The sequence below is a fragment of the Bos taurus genome, chromosome 1 (assembly GCF_002263795.3).
Source record: "Bos taurus isolate L1 Dominette 01449 registration number 42190680 breed Hereford chromosome 1, ARS-UCD2.0, whole genome shotgun sequence".
In the NCBI taxonomy this organism is placed as follows: domain Eukaryota; kingdom Metazoa; phylum Chordata; class Mammalia; order Artiodactyla; family Bovidae; genus Bos; species Bos taurus.
In genome coordinates, this window is record NC_037328.1 from 2,850,263 (window position 1) to 2,871,135 (window position 20,873).

At 39.2% G+C, this 20,873-nt stretch overlaps 1 protein-coding gene across 16 annotated transcripts in view; it reads left to right on the forward strand.

The window, feature by feature from the left end:
• SYNJ1 (synaptojanin 1) overlaps window positions 1–20,873 on the forward strand; it is a 90,948-nt gene that overhangs the window by 22,472 nt on the left and 47,603 nt on the right. For all 16 annotated transcript variants that reach the window (XM_005201086.4, XM_059886937.1, XM_010800891.3 and 13 more), the window contains 8 exons: window positions 3,258–3,344; window positions 5,205–5,472; window positions 8,934–9,159; window positions 9,866–9,949; window positions 14,049–14,110; window positions 16,408–16,504; window positions 18,006–18,175; window positions 18,907–18,988. In XM_005201086.4, the coding sequence (XP_005201143.2) occupies window positions 3,258–3,344; window positions 5,205–5,472; window positions 8,934–9,159; window positions 9,866–9,949; window positions 14,049–14,110; window positions 16,408–16,504; window positions 18,006–18,175; window positions 18,907–18,988 (1,076 nt within the window). The remainder of the gene's footprint in view (window positions 1–3,257; window positions 3,345–5,204; window positions 5,473–8,933; window positions 9,160–9,865; window positions 9,950–14,048; window positions 14,111–16,407; window positions 16,505–18,005; window positions 18,176–18,906; window positions 18,989–20,873) is intronic.

A 20,873-nucleotide genomic window follows, 5' to 3' on the forward strand; every position in this document is an offset into this window, starting at 1 on the left:
TTCCTGGCAGGGAAAATGACATCTCATCTATTCTTTGAATCATTTTTCTTTCCTTTAGCATTATTTTAGTTAAGAATATACACTTTAATTTAAATTGTGTATGTTTGTGTGTGTGTCCTGTTCCCTGAGTCTCAGAATATAATACAAAAGCACAAATAACTAAACAGTATGACATTTGTTCACCTGTTTGAATCAGGTGACAGTCTAATAGATGGGTCTTCTTTGGGCCTGAAAAACATGGTAGATTCATATATTTGGAGCACAGTTATTGAAAAGGTAATTATTATGCATTATTAGAAGAGAGAAGATTTTGTTGCATGGTAATTTAAGTTATAAAATGACTTTGTCTTTTCTAAGGGAAGGTGTATGTTAGTTGCTTAGGCATGTCTGACTCTTTGCGACCCCATGAACTATAGCCTACCAGGCTCCTGTGTCCATGCGACTTTCCAGGCAAAAATACTGAAGTGGGTGGCCATTTCCTTCTCCAGAGGGAAAGTGACAACTTAACACTAAAAATATATTTTCTTTTTAACCCTATTACTGGTATTTGAACCTAAATGGTTGGTGCTAAAACTGATAGATATATCTGGTAATTTCTATATTACTGTACTAGTGGTAGTGTTTGAAATGCATATAACGTGTAAACTCTAGAATAGAATTTGCCCTGGAAACCATGCCTTCTATCATCAGAGAGATAACAAGCCTCTCTAAGGTTTGCTTTTGTACATTTTGTACTTACAAGGCAAGATGTGGGAGAAGGGGTTCCTCTATTACTTTAAAATTAAAAATTGTGTTGTGATATTTTCTAACTTGGAGAAGGCGATGGCACCCCACTCCAGTACTCTTGCCTGGAAAATCCCATGGACGGAGGAGCCTGGTAGGCTGCAGTCCATGGGGTCACTAAGAGTCGGACACGACTGAGCGACTTCCCTTTCACTTTTCACTTTCATGCATTGGAGAAGGAAATGGCAACCCACTCCAGTGTTCTTGCCTGGAGAATCCCAGGGAGCGGGGAGCCTGGTGGGCTGCTGTCTATGGGGTCATACAGAGTCGGACACGACTGAAGTGACTTAGCAGCAGCAGCATTTTCTAACTCTGTTCCTTGTCATTGAATGTTAGGAGTAACTTCTATAAATATATAGTGTAACAAATAATAATGATAGGAACTCTAGGAATGAAGAATGAAATTCACATCGCCATAACTTTAATGGCTTGGTGAAATCGTCCTCACTCCCTAACTTCATACAGGTGGTTTGATAAAAATAAAGGCCCACCGCAGTAAAGAGCATGCTAAAGAAGTGTGACATCATCAGGTGGCTGAGTGAGTGACTCAGTCTTTTTTTAATATTTATTTATTTATTTGGCTGCATGGGGTCTTAGTTGCAGCATTCCAGATCTTTAGTTGCGGCACGTGAACTTCTGGTTGCCCCACGTGGGATCTAGTTCTCTGACCAGGAATCGAATGCCGGCCCTCTGCATTGGGAGCTTAGGAGTCTTAGCCACTGGACCACCGTTCAGTCTTAGCCTCTGCTGCCAACTAGCAGAGCACAGCTCATTCGACAGCAGAAGTGGGATAATCAGGAAGAAGTCTAAAAGTCAGTGGTCTGAAAAGAGGTGAGGCAGGCAGGGAAGATGAGCTGTCTGGAGAACCCTGGAGACGAGCTTCGAGACAAAGGAAAGAGCTTTAATGCAGAATACTATGGGATATTAGGCAAAGCAGTAGACTGAGACTATGGCCGTTTTGTTGGCAATAGAGATCAACAGAGAAGACTGTAAGAATCTGCTTACAAGCGTTTGTAAGGTGGAACACATGCATATTGTCAAAACATATTCAATACTGTGATTCTGTATCAGAATGTAATTTATTAGAATATTTATTAGACTTTGTAATATACTGTATTTTATGTGCAAATCTTTGAGAAATGAGAGAAGGGAAAAGTACAAGAGATAAGAGATAAATAAGGAGTGAGCCAGTCATCTAAGAGGTGAACTGGGAGCTGTGGGGTAGGCTGTGGATTAGGGAGGGCAGTGAAGAAGGAAAGAACTGGAAAGGAAAGGATGGAATGAAAAAGAGGCTCCTGTCTTTCCAGATTTGTAGGCCTTAGAAGGTCATATTTGCTATTGTACATTGAGATACTAGCTGTGGTTTATGTTTCTTTGGTTCTGTGTCCAGTTTTCAATAAGTGTGTTTGCTAAGAACTCGGAAGGTTTTCCTTTAAAGCTTCAGGATTTGTTTTTGTTTTTTCTCAATAGAATGACCATCACAGCCTGTCTAAGGGAAATTGTTCTGTAGGTTGTATTCATTAGTGGATGACATTAACTTCATAGCAGAAGAAATAAATCCAGACGAAGGCCAGACTGACAATTTCCCTGTCCCTGTGCTTGACTCATGTGGTCAAGCATTACCATTAACTTTCATAATTTAAGCGTTAGTAGTCTTCCATGCGTCAAGCTCTGTTCTAAGTGTCAACGATTAAAGAATGAATAAGACAAGAGTTCCACCTTCAGGGAACAGGTTGGCTAATGAGAAAGACAAGTGATGAATATATTTTAAATGTTTTGGCAACATGAAGAGGGAGCTCTGTGAAATTCTTGTGCTTAGATAAATAAAGGTTTCAAGAAAGTGACTTTATGTCTTTGTTTTTCTAAGGTGAGTTCAGTTTTGGCCAGAGGCAAAAGTTGGGTCAAGCCTTGCAGGCAGAAAGCCAGATCACTGTGCAAAGGCACAGAGATGTAGAAAGTGTGTTTGGGCAACAGTGAGCGTCTCATGTGACTGGGGCATAAGGTGCATGGGCTGTGGAGGGAAGGGGAGCAATGAGGACTGAAGCAGAAACGGTGGGTTGAGGCTAAAGTCTGGAAGAGTCTTTGTTAAGGGGTTGGGTGTTGTCCCGTAGGGATATCAGGACGCAGTGTGTTCCTGGTATTAAGATTAGCTAAACAGATCAGGGGGACAGCGAAGAAAATTCAAAAGCAACCTCCAAAAGATAGGAATATTATTAAAGATAGTAAGTACTTCAGGATCATTAGGCGAGGATGGATTCATGAATTGATGGTGCTGGAATAACTTGTTACTTCTTTGGGAAAAACTATTAAAGTTACTGGTTCAAAAAAAGATTTTATGCAGTACATTTATGTTAAGAATATCAGACTTAGATTCAGACTTTAGATTTTTGGTTGAAACTCTGGCTTTATAGCTAAAGCGAATCTGGTGTTTCAGGTCCTTTTTCTTATACTAAAGCTTTTTTTTTTTTTTGTAGCATCAGCAGAAAAAGAGGCAATCAAGGGTACATACTCCAAAGTTCTAGATGCCTATGGACTTTTAGGTGTTTTACGATTAAATCTTGGTAAGTATTCAATATAATTCAATCTGTTTTTTCATTTCTGTTTTTGTAACTTTGAAGATTTGATAGACATTATTTCATAGACTCTGTATTTGATCTGTGAGTATAATCATCTCTTAACCTTGAGATGGTTGTTGCCTGAAAAGCCATGCTACATGCTCATGCTCTCATGATTCTAAATTCCAGAGACAGCATCCTGTCTGAACACTTTAAGAGATAGTAACATTGTTAGAAGAGAAAAATAAGGGCATTGCCCCCTTTTTTTTTTCTTGCTTCAGTGCACTTAAGGAAAGATGTCTTAGAACCACACACTGTTTCCCCTGGTTTGTGGTGGAAAAGATACCTGTTTTCTACTCAAAACATCTCAGCTTGAGCCTGTATGCCATTCAGTGTCATCATGGGCTGCAAAGTAACATTTGTGATCACCAGTTCTACAACAGTGTGACTCAGAGTGTGGCCCACGGACAGGTTACACTCCATGAACTGTTTTGTTAGTGGTCTGGATGAGAAAAGAAGCTGGTGCGGTCATGCAAATCAACACATGGCTTCCTTCATTGATAAAGTCTTACTGTGGAGAAAAAAAAAGAAGTCAGCTAAACCAAATAGAGAACTTAGTGAGGCAGTTTTCTCTTCTGGAGCAAGCACCTGTTCTCACTAAACTGGTAACTGAACTAGTCCATGGATAGTACTTTGAGGAGCACTGGTCTTGTCAAATGGAGATATGCCATTCGTTATGAGTCTGTCACACGTAAAGCACTGTGTGTGCGTGCGTGCTCACTCACTCAGTCATGTCCGACTCTTTGTGACCATGTGGACTGTAGCCCACCAGGCTCTAGTGTCCATAGGATTTCAGGCAAGAACACTGGAGTGGCTTGCCATTTCCTCCTCCAGGGTATCTTCCCGACTCAGGGGTCAAACCTGATTCTCTTGCATCTCCTGCATTGGCAGGCAGATTCTTTACCACTGTGCCACCTGGGAGCACTTAACTAGTATTGCCCTGGATCATCCTCACAGTCCAATGAGATTTGCTTTAATCTCATTTTCTTTTTTTATTTATTTTTTGGCCACCCCTCATGGCAGGTGGGATCTTAGTTCCCTGACCAAGGATCAAACTTGGATCCCTGCATTGGAAGCAGAGTCTTAACCATTGGACCGCCAGGGAAGTCCCTTAATCTTATTTTCTAAAGGCAGGATATCTCATGTTGCATATGTTAACACATGAAGTTGGTTGATGTAATAAGTAGTGGAGAAGCCAAGATGCAGGGCACTTCTGCCTATGTCAAGCCCCCACATGCTCAAAGTATACCACTGCTGAATTCCACCTTCATACTCACTGCACAGGATTTTTGTCAAAATTAGATGAAAAAAATTGCTATGAAAGTTTTTGTCAGCCAAATCACTTTATAAATTGTTACCAAAGACTTTTTCTTCACATAGCAGCAACAGCAGCAGCAGTTCACATTTAAATGCCATTTTTTCAACCTTACTGTTTATGAAAAACTCTCAATTCATTGTCTTGTCTGAACTTCTTACAATCATAAAGGAAAGGTAGGGAAGATAACACCTACATTTTAAAAATTTGATAAATCTCACATACTTTTAAGTAGAGGAATAATTTCATAAATGTAAGATTATTCTGTTAATGTTTAAATGCTTCATCATACTAAATGTATTTAACAAGGATTTTTTCTCCCAACTTCTGCCAAAATCTTGTTGTGAACTTAAATGTGTCTATGATAAATTTAAAATAACCACACTGTCAGATTTTAAAAGACAGAGACACTAGAAGAAAGTTGGAAGAAATTTTGAATAGCTTGTAGAATATTGGCACTTCCCATCCCATTAAGTCTTTGGTTTTTGCAGGTGATATTATGTTACATTATCTGGTCCTAGTCACTGGATGTATGTCTGTTGGAAAAATTCAAGAATCTGAAGTTTTCCGAGTTACTTCCACTGAATTTATATCACTGCGAGTTGATTCTTCGGATGAGGATCGCATTTCGGAAGTGCGAAAAGTTTTAAATTCAGGAAACTTTTATTTTGCATGGTCTGCATCCGGAGTCAGTTTGGATCTGAGTCTTAATGCCCACCGTAGCTTGCAAGAACACACAACTGACAATAGATTTTTCTGGTGAGTTTGTATTACGTTTTCCCTTGTGATCACGTGCAGTGCAGCCACTGGTGAGCTGGAACATGGAAGGCATAACAGTTATTTCTAGAGTGGGCAACGGTGGGCACGGCCAGTTGAGCACACCACTCTTTACTGTTGCGGGATCCTCAGTGGAGCATAGCAGATATCTGCCATCGTTTTATTAAAGTAGTCCTGTGACGTGAAACCCATTTACTCTTCCTGATCTAGACAGACCTTCCATTGCAGACATATATTTAAAATATTTATTTTTAAATCAGGAAGGAATTAATCATAATAGAATTGTGTTATTCATATGTATGGTTCTTAGTTTGAGATCTCATCTCTGGCCACATTTGCCTTTCTAAGCCTACATTCCCTTATTGTTTTAATTGGAAGGTTGTAAGTAAATGATTTTTTTTTTATTCAAGAGCAGCCGACTACAGGGAAGTAGTATGCTGGAATCAAGTTTAGTACTGTAATAAAATGGGACTTAAGTAGGTAACTGCCACATATTTCGGGATTATGCATGAAGGTGCTGTATGGTAAGTATGCGTTAATGGGGCAGCAGGACCCACATGACTGTAATTGGTATCGCTTTATTGGAACAGACCAGATTTCCAGTATAGTCGTTCTCTTGTCCACAGTCAGCATTGCTGTTGACTTTTTTCCTTAACACAATGGACAAATTGTATTTCAGTTGTTTACTTACGTTATAAGGCCAAAGTCCAGGACTATGCTCACAGCTTCCCTCAGTAATTCAGACTCGGGGGTTCCCCACTGTATACTTTCTCTCTCTCCCACTTCCACTATCTGCCTGAATGGTCCTGGAGAAAGGCCCTGGGGATCAGAGGGCTCAAAGTCAGCAATGCTAGGACTGGAAACTACATTTAGAGCAATAACTTGGTAGCTTGTAGCTCCCATAGAAGTGTCTTGGCCCAGAGTGGCATTGGGGAGCCAAGAAGGCAGAGGGAAAAGGGGCTTTGGAGCGCTGTATCTGGAGACTTGGAGCCTAGCGGAGGGCGAAAGGATGGCGGTGGGGAAGGGAGGGCATAGGAGAGATGAGTCGGCAGTCCCATCTGCTCATGTCAACCCGGCACTTCTCTGATGGAAGAGACACTGATGTTTCTGAAGAAGCTGATGGCGTTGCAGCTGGTCTTAGGGCAGCTCTCCTTACCTTTCTTCCCTCTGCTCTTTCTAACCCCACATTTCTTAGATTGAGAGAGAAAAGTTTCTCTGCCGTAATCAAGTCCAGGCAAATGCAGATGCATTGGCTAAATGGCCAGCAGTTAAGAATATCACAAAGTTTAATCCGTGGGAATAATTCTTTTATCTTTTCATTCAGTTATGGGTAGAAGTGGGGGCCAATTTAGATAACAGATTGAGGAGGTTTATGAGCTGGAAACAGGCTGAGCAAAGAGGAGGCTGAAATGCTAAAGGTGAGTTTTGCTCACTTTATAGTCTTTAAAGCTTTGCTAAGGATTAGAGTCTGGAGCTTCACTTTGCATAGAAAAAGGAAAGCTTTTAGAATTCATTATGCCAACCCTTGCAGCTTTGTAGAAATATTTCCCAAGATACAGCCAAGTAAGTTCTGTAGCCAGAGAGTGGCAAACACCTATCCCAAAAGCCCATGTAGTTTTAATCCATTGGGGATTTGAGGCTGCTGCCAGTTGAGAGTCAAGTGTAAACTTAAATAGAATTAAAACAGCAAGGCATTGACTGTGAAGAAAAACGAAAACTGACAGCAGAGGGAGAAATTCTATCTGAACAAATACACGGCTCCCACTGCTATTTAAATGGGGGACAATCAGTCTGTCCTACCTCTGCTATGATCTGGGCCTCAGCTTTGGTATCTGGATGAACTGGGTCACAGCCAGTTTGAGCTTTGCCAGTTCAGATCAAGGTAGATATTAAGTAAAGTGTGGAAACTGAAGTCACGTTTTTAAATTAGTAATATTCATCGGATTTAACGTTATCCCAAGAGTAAGCCTACTACTCACTGACTTTCCAGTCTGCTTTCTTCAGTGGATAAGAGAGGCTGGGGTTATATCTGGTTTATCAGGATTACAAGTGGCCACTACCTGTTTACTGTCCCCTGCAGCGTAGCCTGAAGTGGTGGGGACTGGAAAGACTGCTCCAACAGCATTGATGTAGATTCTTAACAACTCTAAGCTTTCAAGAAAATGCTGTCACATTGTTTTTATACCTCTTTAAGAAACAAGATAGTGCAAAGCACTTAAGATTTCCTCTTAAACTGGTAGTTTGAAAACTCAGAGAACCAAGCTTCAATAATTCTAGCAACTTCCCTTTTGTAAGGCGCCTTTATTATCTGCAAGTCCCAGAGAGGAAGTTTTTCTGCACAACAGCATATTTTACTTGGTGGTGGTTTGGTGAGGCGTTTTGGAGGCCTGTGTTTCCAACCTCCAGCCTTCCTTTGGAGAAGGAAATGGCAACCCACTCCAGTACTCTTGCCTGGAAAATCCCATGGACGGAGGAGCCTGGTAGGCTTCAGTCCATGGGGTCGCGAAGAGTCGGACACGACTGAGCGACTTCACTTTCACCTTTCACTTTGATGCATTGGAGAAGGAAATGGCAACCCACTCCAGTGTTCTTGCCTAGAGAATCCCAGGGATGGGGGAGCCTGGTGGGCTTCCGTCTATGGGGTCGCACAGAGTCGGACACGACTGAAGCGGCTTAGCAGCAGCAGTGGTTCCAGCAGAGCCCCTGAGGCAAGCAGAGGGATGTGAAGATGGCCAGTGTAGCAGGTCCCCAGCCCCCATCCCAACGTTAGCCATGACAACTCCACTTTTAATATGTTTTCTGATCATCAGGTTTCTGTGTGTTCATTTAAACAGAACTCTCTGCCCTAAAAAGGATTGAAAAGTAGGCCCTCTCTGTTACCTAGAGTATAGAAGTATTTGGAGCGCTGGGAAAACCCTAGACAGGCATTAATATGGTAATTACTAGCTCATGTAACTATTTAAATTTAATTAAAATGGAGCCTTATAAAAGTCAAGCCTTAAGAAAATCCATATATATATGAATTCCCTGGAGTTGGGTGTGGAAACGCTTTTGGAACAAGTGGTAAATACATTATGAAGAAAGACATAACAAATGGGGCCCAAATTCTAAAAACGTAGAATATGTGCTGCTTTTGCATGGCCCACCGATCACACGTCCAAGGGTCTCTCTGTCTAGCCCTATCCTCCAGTCCCTGGCACAATGAATGTAAGTGGGTTGATTTCCCTCTGGCGCCTCTGAAGTCCCAGGGGCGCTGTCTTAGAATGCATGTTGTGTTGTGCAGTGTGCTGCCTGTGCTCATCGCTCAGTCACATCCAACTCTTTGTGACCCAATGGACTGCAGTCCATCAAGCTCCTATGTCCATGGAATTTTCCAGGCAAGAATACTGGAGCGTGTTGGGGAGTGCTCATCACGCTAATGCAGTTCTTTCTTTTTCTGTTAGGAATCAGTCTTTGCACTTGCATCTCAAGCACTACGGTGTGAATTGTGACGACTGGTTATTACGCCTCATGTGTGGGGGAGTAGAAATCAGAACAATTTATGCTGCTCATAAACAGGCAAAGGCTTGCCTCATTTCCAGACTAAGCTGTGAACGAGCTGGGACCAGGTTTAACGTCCGGGGAACAAATGATGATGGTCACGTTGCCAATTTTGTAGAAACAGAACAGGTATATAGTGTTTTATCTTGCTTAATCACAAAGAACAATTGCAAAGCAGATTTTTATTTGATTCAGAACTCATTTTGACATCTGTAATGCCATTTTATGGTTGCTCTTGGCTACTTGTGAGCCTTAAGAAAGGATCCTCAAAAACAAGCTTATTTAGGTATGGCTCTTTGAGTAAGTAACAATTTGTTACTAATCAGCATGACATCATCAGTGCCCTATGTTTTAGTATTGAATTGAAAATCTTCAGTTACAGAGCTAGACAACTTAAGAAAAGTGGGTTTTAATGAAATTAAGTCAAACTCAACTCTTAAAGGTAGGTTGTGTACCATCTGAAAGGAGAAGTTACATTATTTTTGGCTATAACTATGTAATTATAAATTCAGGCCTTGCCCTCAATCCAGTTCAAGTCTTCAGATTAGTTTTTAAAAATTAGAAAAAGCTAAAGAAAAATAACAAAATGAATTCAAAAGGAATTTCTTTTTTAAAAGTTGTAATGCTTATGCTTATATTTTCACTATCGGTTAATGTTTGTAGAACTATCACTAGTTGAAAAAAATTCGGCTTATTTATGGCCTATTTTGACTATTTTGTTAGGATAATTTGTTTATGAGAGACTGGTCAAGAGATATAACTGTTAGTAGATTTGTCTTCTGATGTAGAGGTAACAACTTTGTGGAAGTATTTTACCCAGTATTTTTCTCTGTAGGTTGTGTACTTAGATGACTCTGTTTCTTCCTTCATACAAATCCGGGGATCTGTCCCATTGTTCTGGGAGCAGCCAGGATTGCAGGTATGTGTTTTGACATTTAGTTTTCTTTCTTTTTCTCTTCAGAACTTTTCATATTTTTTTAAACTTTCAGGTTAGCTTATTAGTTCCTCGGATAATTTTGTTACTCAGTCTAATAATGTTACCTGGATTTATAAATAAATAGTATACAGAAATTGTTTACAAATCCTGGAATTGTCTTAGTTATTCTTTCCTTCAGTGTTCTTTCAAATATCCATAGGAGTGCAGCTCCCATATTTCATATTAAAATTTCAATGTTTTCATGGCGTGTTGATTTTCAAAGTGTTTCTGTATTTACTATCTTCGTATATAACAATTTAGCATCTGTAGGCAGAAAAATGTAGTAGTTAAAACAAAGCTTCTGAAACTAAGCCTCTCAATTTGAATCCTTATACTGCTAGGCTGTGTGATCTCAGGCAAGTGATTTAACCCCTTAGTGTCCATTTTCTTATCTGTAACATGGTAATATTAGTAGTTCCTACTTCTTAGTTTCTTACAACCCTTACCTAGTTCTGACCGCCAGAACTAGGTAAGGGTTAGCTGAAATGGCACCCCACTCCAGTATTCTTGTGGGGAGAATCCCAGTCCATGAGGTTGCAAAGAGTTGGACACAGCTGAATGTCTGAGCACGTTTGTTGTTATTAATATATCTAGGAATTTCCTGGCATGGCAGTCAGTGGTTAGGACTCCATACTTTCACTACTGAGGGCCCAGGCTAGATCCCTGGTAGGGGAACTAAGATTCTGCAAGCCATGCAGTGTGGCCAAAAAAAAAAGAGGAACATATCTGCTGATGAAATTTTACTTTGCAGTTTGTAATGACTTGGGACTTGTCATCTTGAACATTGTTCTCTGTTTTGCTTTCTGATCTTTTCCCCCCCAAACTTTCCTTTTGTTTAGTAAATGTCTAATCTTTAAAATGTAAGATGTTTTTTTCACGTTAGTTCATAATATTGGATTGCCCATACTAGTGTGATTTTGCATTTTATTTTTATTCAAACATGTTTAGTCCCTAAAGTATAAGTTACATTCATTTTGGGCTTCTGATATATACTGCCTAGTAAATTCTGTGCCTCAGTCTATACTATTGAAAAAAATATACAGGAAAAAGAAAATTTTGCCTTCATTTACTTTCATTTAGTTCACAGCTGGGTCTCTCTTACACTCTAGGATGGTTATTGTGGAGAAAAATTGCACACCACTTGAATCTTTTCAATAAGGGAGTTTATTCAAGACAGGCTAAGAATTAACAAGGATTAACACTGGTGCTGCTTTGCTAAAATTCTTGAGTTCTTGTCAACACCAGTTTGAGTCATGTGGGTTTCATCTTTGGCATTTTGGCGTAACTTATATAGATATATTTCTTCCTGTGTCTCCCTTAGGAAAGAATACCAACCCTACCCCATTTCTATTTTTGTGACCAGAGAAGGGTGTTTGGAATATTTGCTCTAAGAAATTTCTAAAACCCTGCTTTGATGGGAGGTAAACGCTTTTGGTTTAGAGACAGGCTAGTGTAAGAGATTCTTCTAGTCTATTTATAGGCCCTCTGTTTTACTGCTTTCTGTGTTATTTTCTTAAGTTCAGAATTACAGTGTTTGATTATTCAGTAATGTTGGGTCCTGAGTAGTTACATGGAGGGATCCTCCTTGGATGGGACTTCCTTTCGACGTCCTTCTTTGTTCTGTGGCCTGTCCACACAGATAATCTGACTGGATAATGTCATTTGATTATGGGCCGACAACTGTAGATTTGAAAATTGTGCCTTTCTTGATAGAGATAGTAATTTTTGAGACCTCAAGACAGTCCAACAGTTCTGCCAAATCATCACTGAGCTGGCCTGTCATCTTGGGTTGGGTTGAGGGTTGGGTCAGTGGTTCTGAGGTATTTAGCTTAGTAGTTTTTAAAGCCAACCTTTCTTTGACCAGAGATGGATTAGTTTCATGAGTATCTTTTATCATTTTCCCCACCACTCTAAAAGAGCAGTTAATAGAGGAATGAAAATAATAGATACTGACTTTTTGAAATAAAAATACCAAGGCCCTAAGTTCATTTTTGACTTCAAGCGGTTGTTGGGTGTCCTGAGTGTTCTTAGGGCTGGAATTTATTTTCAGGGCTCCTTCAAGTTAGTCACTTAGTGAGCTGTTTCACTTCAGTGGTCACGGACAGTGAGTCCTTCCTTGGCAGTTGTCCCTTGTTCTCTCTCTTTTCCTCCATGATACATTCTTCTCAGGTTCTTGAGCTATTTTAAAGGAATCTTTGAGAGTGATTTTAAAATGCAGATTCATGGCCTCAACTTCCCATCAACTGAAGTAGAATTTGTTGGAGTAGGGCCAAGGAATCTGCATTTCAACCAGGTACCCCACCACTCAGATTAGAGAGCTTGGCGGTAGTGGATCCTGCTCAGCTGCTTTTGCAGCGCATCCAGACTGCCTGCTCCAGCGGCCAACCCTGAGCCAAGCAAGGCAGCCCTGTGATGCTTAATCCCAGTGCTGTCTGAGGTCTTGGACTTTTCTTTTCATTCCCACTTCTGTCATCTTGGTTAAGGTCTTCATAGTTTTTTCTTGCCTGAAAGATTCTCAGATTTCTAACTGGTCTCCTCCCATCTTTCTGTTGTCTAACCAACGTATTGCTGTAAGAATTGTGAATTGTAGGTAGTTTTATATATGTGTTGGGGAGCAAGTAATAGGGAACAACTACAGCCATTACCAAAAAACAAATATGAGAAAGCTTGTATTTTTTTTCACCTTCTTGACAGTTAAGAGTACTAGTGCAAGATGAATGTTAATGAATAAACAAAATGCAAAGTATTGGACTTTTAGAGAGTTAGAGGGCAACTACCTGAGATGACTCCAGAGAAAAAGTATGAACTTTGTCTGACGTTTCTGCCGCCTAAAATGCACAAACGTGTCTTGGAGCACACACCTTTCAAAGCTTAAGATTTTATACAGTCTATTGTGTACTAAAAGTAAAATGAAATAAAGATGTGACATTTGGCTAATCAGTTTCTTACTAAGAAGGAAAAGCTCTAAAGAGAGTCCACTGATTTCTCAGGACAGTCATTCAGTCATCTCGGCAGGAGAGGGAATGCTGAATGAATGATAATACTGTTAATTCAGTTTGGGACATGGATGAGCATTTAGAGCTTATTTTCTGGTTTTATTTGTCCAATTGCATGACTGATCTGGCACTTCTCCTCCATGCCACCTTTAAAGTCACATTATTCACAGATGAGCCAGGATGAATTCTGGGGAACCTTGGGCCCACAGTCTCAGGGAGGTATTTACAAGTGAAACTCAGGGAAATAATCTGGTCTCACTGTTGTATTTCTTCTTGGCATCTTTTGTATCTCTTGATTCTGCCTCATCTCTCTCCCACTTTTCCTATATGAGAAAAGAAAAACTGTAGCAACACACAGTAGGTAGTTATTTTCCATCTTGTTTAATTCTTATAACCCAAATTTCAAAATATGCTGTTGTTTTAGTTGTGTGCCTGAGAGATTGACTTGGAAAGTCTTTTTCCAGGAATGGTTATGGGATCTTTGGGTGAGAGTGGAGTGAATAGGGTATTTAGCATAACAGAGAAAAAAAATATGTAGCCATTGCACTTGTCGGCAGTCTGAAAGAGTAGATGTTTTGGTCAGGAGGCCTGTACTGTCATGGGAATCATTTTTCGGAATGAATGATGTTGCTGTAAGAGGACAGGTTTCTTCACTTGACTGGGTTTGTTCTTTTGTTGCACGAATGACAATATCTGTTGACTTACAAAGGGCACATATTTAGAACGTAAGACAAGGTAATGTATATGAAAGCACTCTTAAAAATATCTTACATAAATAAAAATTCCTGTTTTTACAGTTTACCAGTTTACCAGTGTTGCATAATGCTCTAACTTCTAGTTTTTTTTTTTTTTAATGAGGTTGTATTTTAAAAGATAAAAAGGAGAAACCCCTAGAACTTATTTTTTTAAGAGAATATCACAAATGACAATTACTGAGCTTACTACTGTGTGCTTAGCAAATGAATTATTACATAGAGTAAACAATGCTATTTCTTTCGTCTGCATGTTGGCTTTTGGTACGATTAAGCATATTTTTCTTATCTTAGGTGGGATCTCATCGTGTCCGTATGTCAAGGGGATTTGAAGCCAATGCACCTGCTTTTGACAGGTAAGACTGATGACTTTTATATATTGCTGTGAGTTTTGATGTTGCTAAGCAGTGAGATTAGTTGTATTTACTGCTTCATTTCACCTTTTGGGCTCTTAAGTAAAATTTCTTCTTGACTCTGATTTAAGTGGAAGACAGTGACACTCTTAGGAATTCTAGGAGTGATGGCAGTAAGTGGGTAGGTCTTGATGTCTTGGCCTTAAAACTACCTCTGATGGGTGTGTTATCCAATATGGTGGCTATTAGCTACGTGAAGCTAGCTCTTGGGCATTTGAAATTGACTAGTCCAGATTGAAATATGTTGTAGGTATATAATAGGTCCTGGATTTCAGACCTAGTGCAAAAAAAATGCAAAATGCCAATATTTGTTTTATATATCAATTACATGAACTAAAAAGCCTCTTGATGAAAGTGAAAGTGGAGAGTGAAAAAGTTGGCTTAAAGCTCAACATTCAGAAAACAAAGATCATGGCATCCAGTCTCATCACTTCATGGGAAATAGATGGGGAAACAGTGGAAACAGTGTCAGACTTTATTTTTTTGGGCTCCAAAATCACTGCAGATGGTGACTGCAGCCATGAAATTAAAAGACGCTTACTCCTTGGAAGGAAAGTTATGACCAACCTAGATAGCATATTGAAAAGCAGAGACATTACTTTGCTAACAAAAGTCTGTCTAGTCAAGGCTATGGTTTTTTCTCTGGTCATGTATGGATGTGAAAGTTGGACTGTGAAGAAGGCTGAGTGCTGAAGAATTGATGCTTTTGAACTGTGGTGTTGGAGAAGACTCTTGAGAGTCCCTTGGACTGCAAGGAGATCCAACCAGTCCATTCTGAAGGAGATCAGCCCTGGGATTTCTTTGGAAGGAATGATGCTAAAGCTGAAACTCCAGTACTTTGGCCCCCTCATGCGAAGAGTTGACTCATTGGAAAAGACTCTGATGCTGGGAGGGATTGAGGGCAGGAGGAGAAGGGGACGACAGAGGATGAGATGGCTGGATGGCATCACTGACTCAATGGACGTGAGTCTGAGTGAACTCCAGGAGTTGGTGATAGACAGGGAAGCCTGGCGTGCTGTGATTCATGAGGTCGCAAAGAGTCGGACACGACTGAGCGACTGAACTGAACTGAACATGTAGAAATGATACTTTAGTTGTATTGGATTAAATAAAATATATGTAAATTAATTTGACCTTTTGGTTTTTACCTTTTTAAGTTGCCTTCTGGAAAATTTTAAATTATATCTGTGACTTACGTTATATTTCCTGTGGATGACATTGCTCTCTAGCCTCTGGACTGATTAGAAGCTGGAGAGACTAAAGGATCCTCTGTGGGGCCTATTTATCTTAAGGCTGGAGCTGTTCAGGAGCTCTGAATCCACACGGAGTAGGCAGTGTCCTCACATGTGAGGTGCAGCCTAGTGCCCTCTACCCTCATTGCCTTGCCAACCTAGCTGCATGGCTCCTGGTTTCCATGTCCACCCAGCATTAGCCTCAGGGTGGAGAGGGGGCCAGATGACTCTGAAAGCCCTAGCATCAGCTCAGTGCAGTTCAGTTGCTCAGTCGTGTCCGACTCTTTGCGACTGCATGGACTGCAGCACGCCAGGCCTCCCTGTTCATCACTAACTCCTGGAGCTTATTCAAACTCATGTCCGTTGAGTCGGTAATGCCATCAAACCATCTCATCTTCTGTTGTCCCCTTCTGCTCCTACCTTCAATCATTCCCCACATCAGGATCTTTTCCAGTGAGTCAGTTCTTTGCATCAGGTGGCCAAAGTACAAGGAGTTTCAGCTTCAGCATCAGTCCTTCCAATGAATATTCAGGACTGATCTCCTTTAGGATGGACTGGTTGGATCTCCTTGCAGTCCAAGGGACTCTCAAGAGACTAATGGAAAAACCAAAGCTTTGACTAGACGGACTTTTGTTGGCAAAGTAATGTCTCTGCTTTTTAATATACTGTCTAGGTTGGTCATAACTTTTCTTCCAAGGAGGAAGCATCTTTTAATTTCATGGCTGCAGTCAAAGTCTGTCACTGTTTCCATTGTTTTCCCATCTATTTGCCATGAAGTGATGGCAAATAGATGATAAGTTGATAAGTCAGAGAGAAAATTGCATTAACTGACTTTTCACAAATTCAGAGTTTTGATTCCACGTGAAATGGATTTGTATATAGTTTTGCCAATCCTATGAGTTTAAAATACTGCCATGTAGGTCCTGGTTAAAAGTGGGTTCCTGTTTATTGAAAAAAGTTTTTGACTTATCACTTGACATACGCTTACTGCCTTTCTACCTTTAACAGGCATTTTAGGACACTTAAGAATTTGTATGGTAAACAAATAATAGTAAATCTGCTTGGATCTAAGGAAGGTGAACATATGCTAAGTAAGGCTTTCCAGGTAAGTGATCATTTTTTTCCTTCTGTTCTGGCCCATGGACACCTAGGATAGTATTTTAAAAATAATAGTCAAATTCTTCCAGGAATAAGTTCTTCCTGGAAGAAGATTGAATACTTGTTGGAACCATTAGTTCTTTGAAGGCAGGTAGGCAACAATTTAGGGTAATCTTGCTGAAATTGGGATTATAGAACGCTTTTAAGGCATTGACCCTGTTTTCTAATCTGCTTATTTATGTAGTGGAGAAGCAGAAGAATACCCTCCTCCTAAAAAATGTTCATCAGTCACTGGCAGAAAGATACCAGGCAGTTTCCCCCTTCATCTCTTCATTGCTTTGGCTAGTTCCTACAAACCATAGTCACTGTTTTAAATCTATGAAATTGTGAATAAAGCATTTGTATACACACAGGACTTCTTGTACCAATGAAAGAAAATTTGAGAATTTCACATAAGTAAGAACCTAAAGAAATGTCTGACTTCTAAAGAAAACATACTTTTCATAAATATTTATTGGATCAATAATGAATTGATATAAATTATAGTGTTATATAAGGTTATAACCTTAAACAAAATGGCTAGAAAACATTTTCTCACGTTAATGAAGTCCAGGATTAATTATTTGGCTATTTTGTTTGAATATCATTAATAAACAAGTTATACTTTAGAGAGTGACTTTTTATTATAAGCTTTTAAAACATTTGTATATATTGAATGAAGGTATAAAAATGAATTCTTCAAATTTTGATGAGCTTTTCCTTAGAAGTCAATTACTTTGTTTTGAGATTCTATAATAGATATAGTCATTATATTTTTATGGTAAAAAATGAAATGCTGGTTGTTGGAAATAACTTTTCATTTTCTAAACCAAATGAAAATGTGAAGTTCCCTGATATTAATTATGTAAGACCTAACTAATCTATCTGGAATAGTATAGGAGGTTTTAGGAAAAGGATGCTGTAAGATATTAGCAAGTAATTTTTCATTTTACTGCCAATGGCAATGAAAGAAAGCTTTGTGAAATTAGTAAGATTTCAAGAACCTGCTTAGATTTTCATTTAAAATAAAAGTTCCATTTATAACATTGTGTTGATACAATCATATTTGGTTAACATTTAAATGAATATTTCCATGGTGGCTCAAACGGTAAAGAGTTCACCTGCAGTGCAGGAGACCTGGTTCAATCCCTGGATCGGAAAGTTCCCCTGGAGAAGGGAATGGCTACCCACTTCAGTATTCTTTTCTGGAGAATTCCATAGACGGGAGCCTGGCGGGCTACAGTCTATGGGGCCGCAAAGAGTCAGACACAACTGAGTGACTAACACTTTCACTTTCCTTGGCAGTCCAGTGAGTGGTTAAGAATCTGCAGTTTCACTGCAAGGGGCGTGGGTTTGATCCCTGATTGAGGATAGGGGAGATAGGGGATCCTGCCTGCCGGATCTGTGATTTGCAGCCAAAAAAAAAAAACCGAAGAAGAATTAAATGAATATTTTATTTTTATTTTCAGAGTCATCTGAAAGCTTCTGAACATGCTGCTGATATCCAGATGGTGAATTTTGACTATCATCAAATGGTTAAAGGAGGAAAGGCAGAAAAATTACATAGTGTTCTTAAACCTCAAGTCCAGAAGTTTCTGGATTATGGAATTTTTCATTTTGATGGAAGTGAAGTTCAAAGGTTTGACTTCTCTGTTTTTCCTTTTTTTTAAATTGGAACTTTTCTGTAGTTATTTAATTTCTTTATTATACTTGATTTTAAGCTTGTTGTTCTTCTTTCTAATAGTAGCTTACATTACTGGGCACGTGCTATGTGTGGGTCAGGTAGTGCACTTAGTCTTTACAATTATTAATAACAACTGTAGGGATGGGTCACACTGGAGGAAGTGGGGGGCTGAAAGCTGTCATCTTCCCCACGTCACGTAAGTAGAAAGTGTTAGAGCTCGAATTCATCTAGCTCCAAATCTCATGCTGCTCTTTCGGAGGCTGTTCCATTTCTCTCGTAAAATTAATGTCATAATATTTCTTGGCCTCAGTAAAGATTATTTAATGCAAATAAAAGACATGGGTTATTGTCTGTTCTGCTATAGAACTGCGTGGTTATAAATCTGAATGTGTGTTTAGCTCCTGACTACTGGCCTCATTAAAAATAAGTGGATGTGGTTGACTGGAGAGCTAGTAATAGAGAGTGGACGGCAAAATGTTAACGCTTATAGAATCTGGATGGTGGGTATATGGATGATCACTGTAAAATTCTTTCATCTTTTTTGTGTGTTTGAGAATTATACTAGAGAATTGAAGTGGGGAGAAAGTAGATGCTACATTTTAATCAGCTTAATTTTTCTCAGTTTGTTTTAGCTTTTGTTATTTTGGTTTTAAATTGCCCATTTAGTTTCACTGAATTTGTTTCAGGTGCCAGAGTGGTACAGTTCGAACAAACTGCTTGGATTGTCTTGACAGAACAAATAGTGTGCAGGCATTCCTTGGTTTAGAGGTAAAAAAATATGTGTATGTAACTTAACGTCAAATTCCTTTTTCAGTGCTTTTGTGATATTTATGTTTGGCATTAATTATTTTTCACAAAATGAAGTTAAGCTTCATTTTCACAAATAAAGTTTGACTTCTCTTCTAGTTTTTTTTTTTCAAGTAGTGTCCCTTTTCATTTAAATGTTTCCTTTATCTGTTCTAAATACTTTCTTTAGATAGCTTCTGTTTCCTTTTATTGTTCATTAACTTTGCCTCCAAAAAAAAAAAGCCTGCTGTTTATACTGTTTTAGTAATTGTCTCGCCTGCCTGTCTTTTGGATAGGCAAAATATATATAATATATATATATATATATATTATTCTCAGTATTGTAATTTTTAAAAAATAATTTTATTTATCTATTTTTGGCTGTGCTGTGTTTTCATTGCTGCGTGGGCTCTTTTTCTAGTTGTGGCAAGCAGGGGCCACTCTGCTGTTGCGGTGCTGGGCTTCTCATTGCAGTGGCCTCTTGTTGCGGAACATGGGTTCCAGCGTGCTCGGGCATCAGCAGTCGCAGCTCCCGGGCTCTAGAGCACAGGCTCAATAGTTGTGGCCCACCAGCTTAGTTGCTCCGCAGCATGTGGGCTCCTCCCAGACCAGGGGTTGAACCCGTGCTTCCTGCGTTGGCAGGTGGATTCTCTAGCACTGAGCCACCAGGGAAACCCTTGATACTGTCTTTTTAAGACCTTTTGGAATTAAGGAGGATCTATTTTCACATGTACAACCCTATAGAATTATATTTTTAACAATCTAAACCAGTACAGTTTACATAGCATTTTTTTAAAAATTGCTACAAAAACCAGGATCAGTTGAAAAATGTCATTGTTAGAATAAAACTGAATGAGAGCCAACTTCTCTAACACACTCTTTGTTTAAAATTTTGTCTTTAGTACTTACCTATCAAACTCAGTCTAATTTAGGCATAATCTCAACTATGTGACAGACTGTGTAGCAATACTTAGATTTCCCAATCTTGCCCCTTATGCAGCTGTCAGGGTCATAAGACTATGGTGGGTCTTCATTTAGTTCTGTAGGAACTTAGCATAGTTCTCCAATACTGTAAAACCAGGAATAGAAAGTAAAAGGTTCTTATTTCCTCTAGCAAATGATCTTAAATTTGGCTAGAATATTGGTTAATTAGTTACTCTGCAGCTGAGATTCATTCAGTCTCAAAAGGAAAGTACCATGTATAGAATTTCCTACTAGAAAAATGTATTTTTGATGTAACTAGATTTTACTGCTTTGCCTTTTTTGAAATCTGTTGTTGAGGATTATCATTATAATTTAGAAAATATGACAGAAGAAAAGTGAAAGCAGGCATTTGATTACTGTGGATTGAGTTTTATGAGATATCTTGGGTTTATGTTGAGTTCTCTTAAGTGGCTAAAGACATTTAGTTAGAGTAAGCTTGTGAAACACTTGAACATCTTCACTGAACATAGAACAAGTGTTAGTTTTCAGAATCTGTCTTAGTGGACTACCCACTGTTTGTTATTAATATTAGGTGTGAGAGTACTTACTCCCCTAGTAGCTTGACTGGTTACAAAATATACTGCAAGTGTAAGTAAAAGCAAACTGCTTGTAGTGAAAACCAGTTTTGCCCAGTTCTTTGAAGAAAGAGGAGATGATAAAGGAGAACCTGGAGGCTTGTTTGCTTTATTCTACATGCCAGCAAAAGAACAGCCCTGGTGTAAGTCTAGGCAATAGGATTAGACCCAGTATAGAGTTTTTAATATTATTTTAGTTTTTGATCCCTGTGTAATTATGGATAATCTCCATAATATCTTTATCTTATAGATAAGATAAAAGGAAACACAAGTGGGAAGGAGTTAAGTAAAACTACAGGGGCATAGAC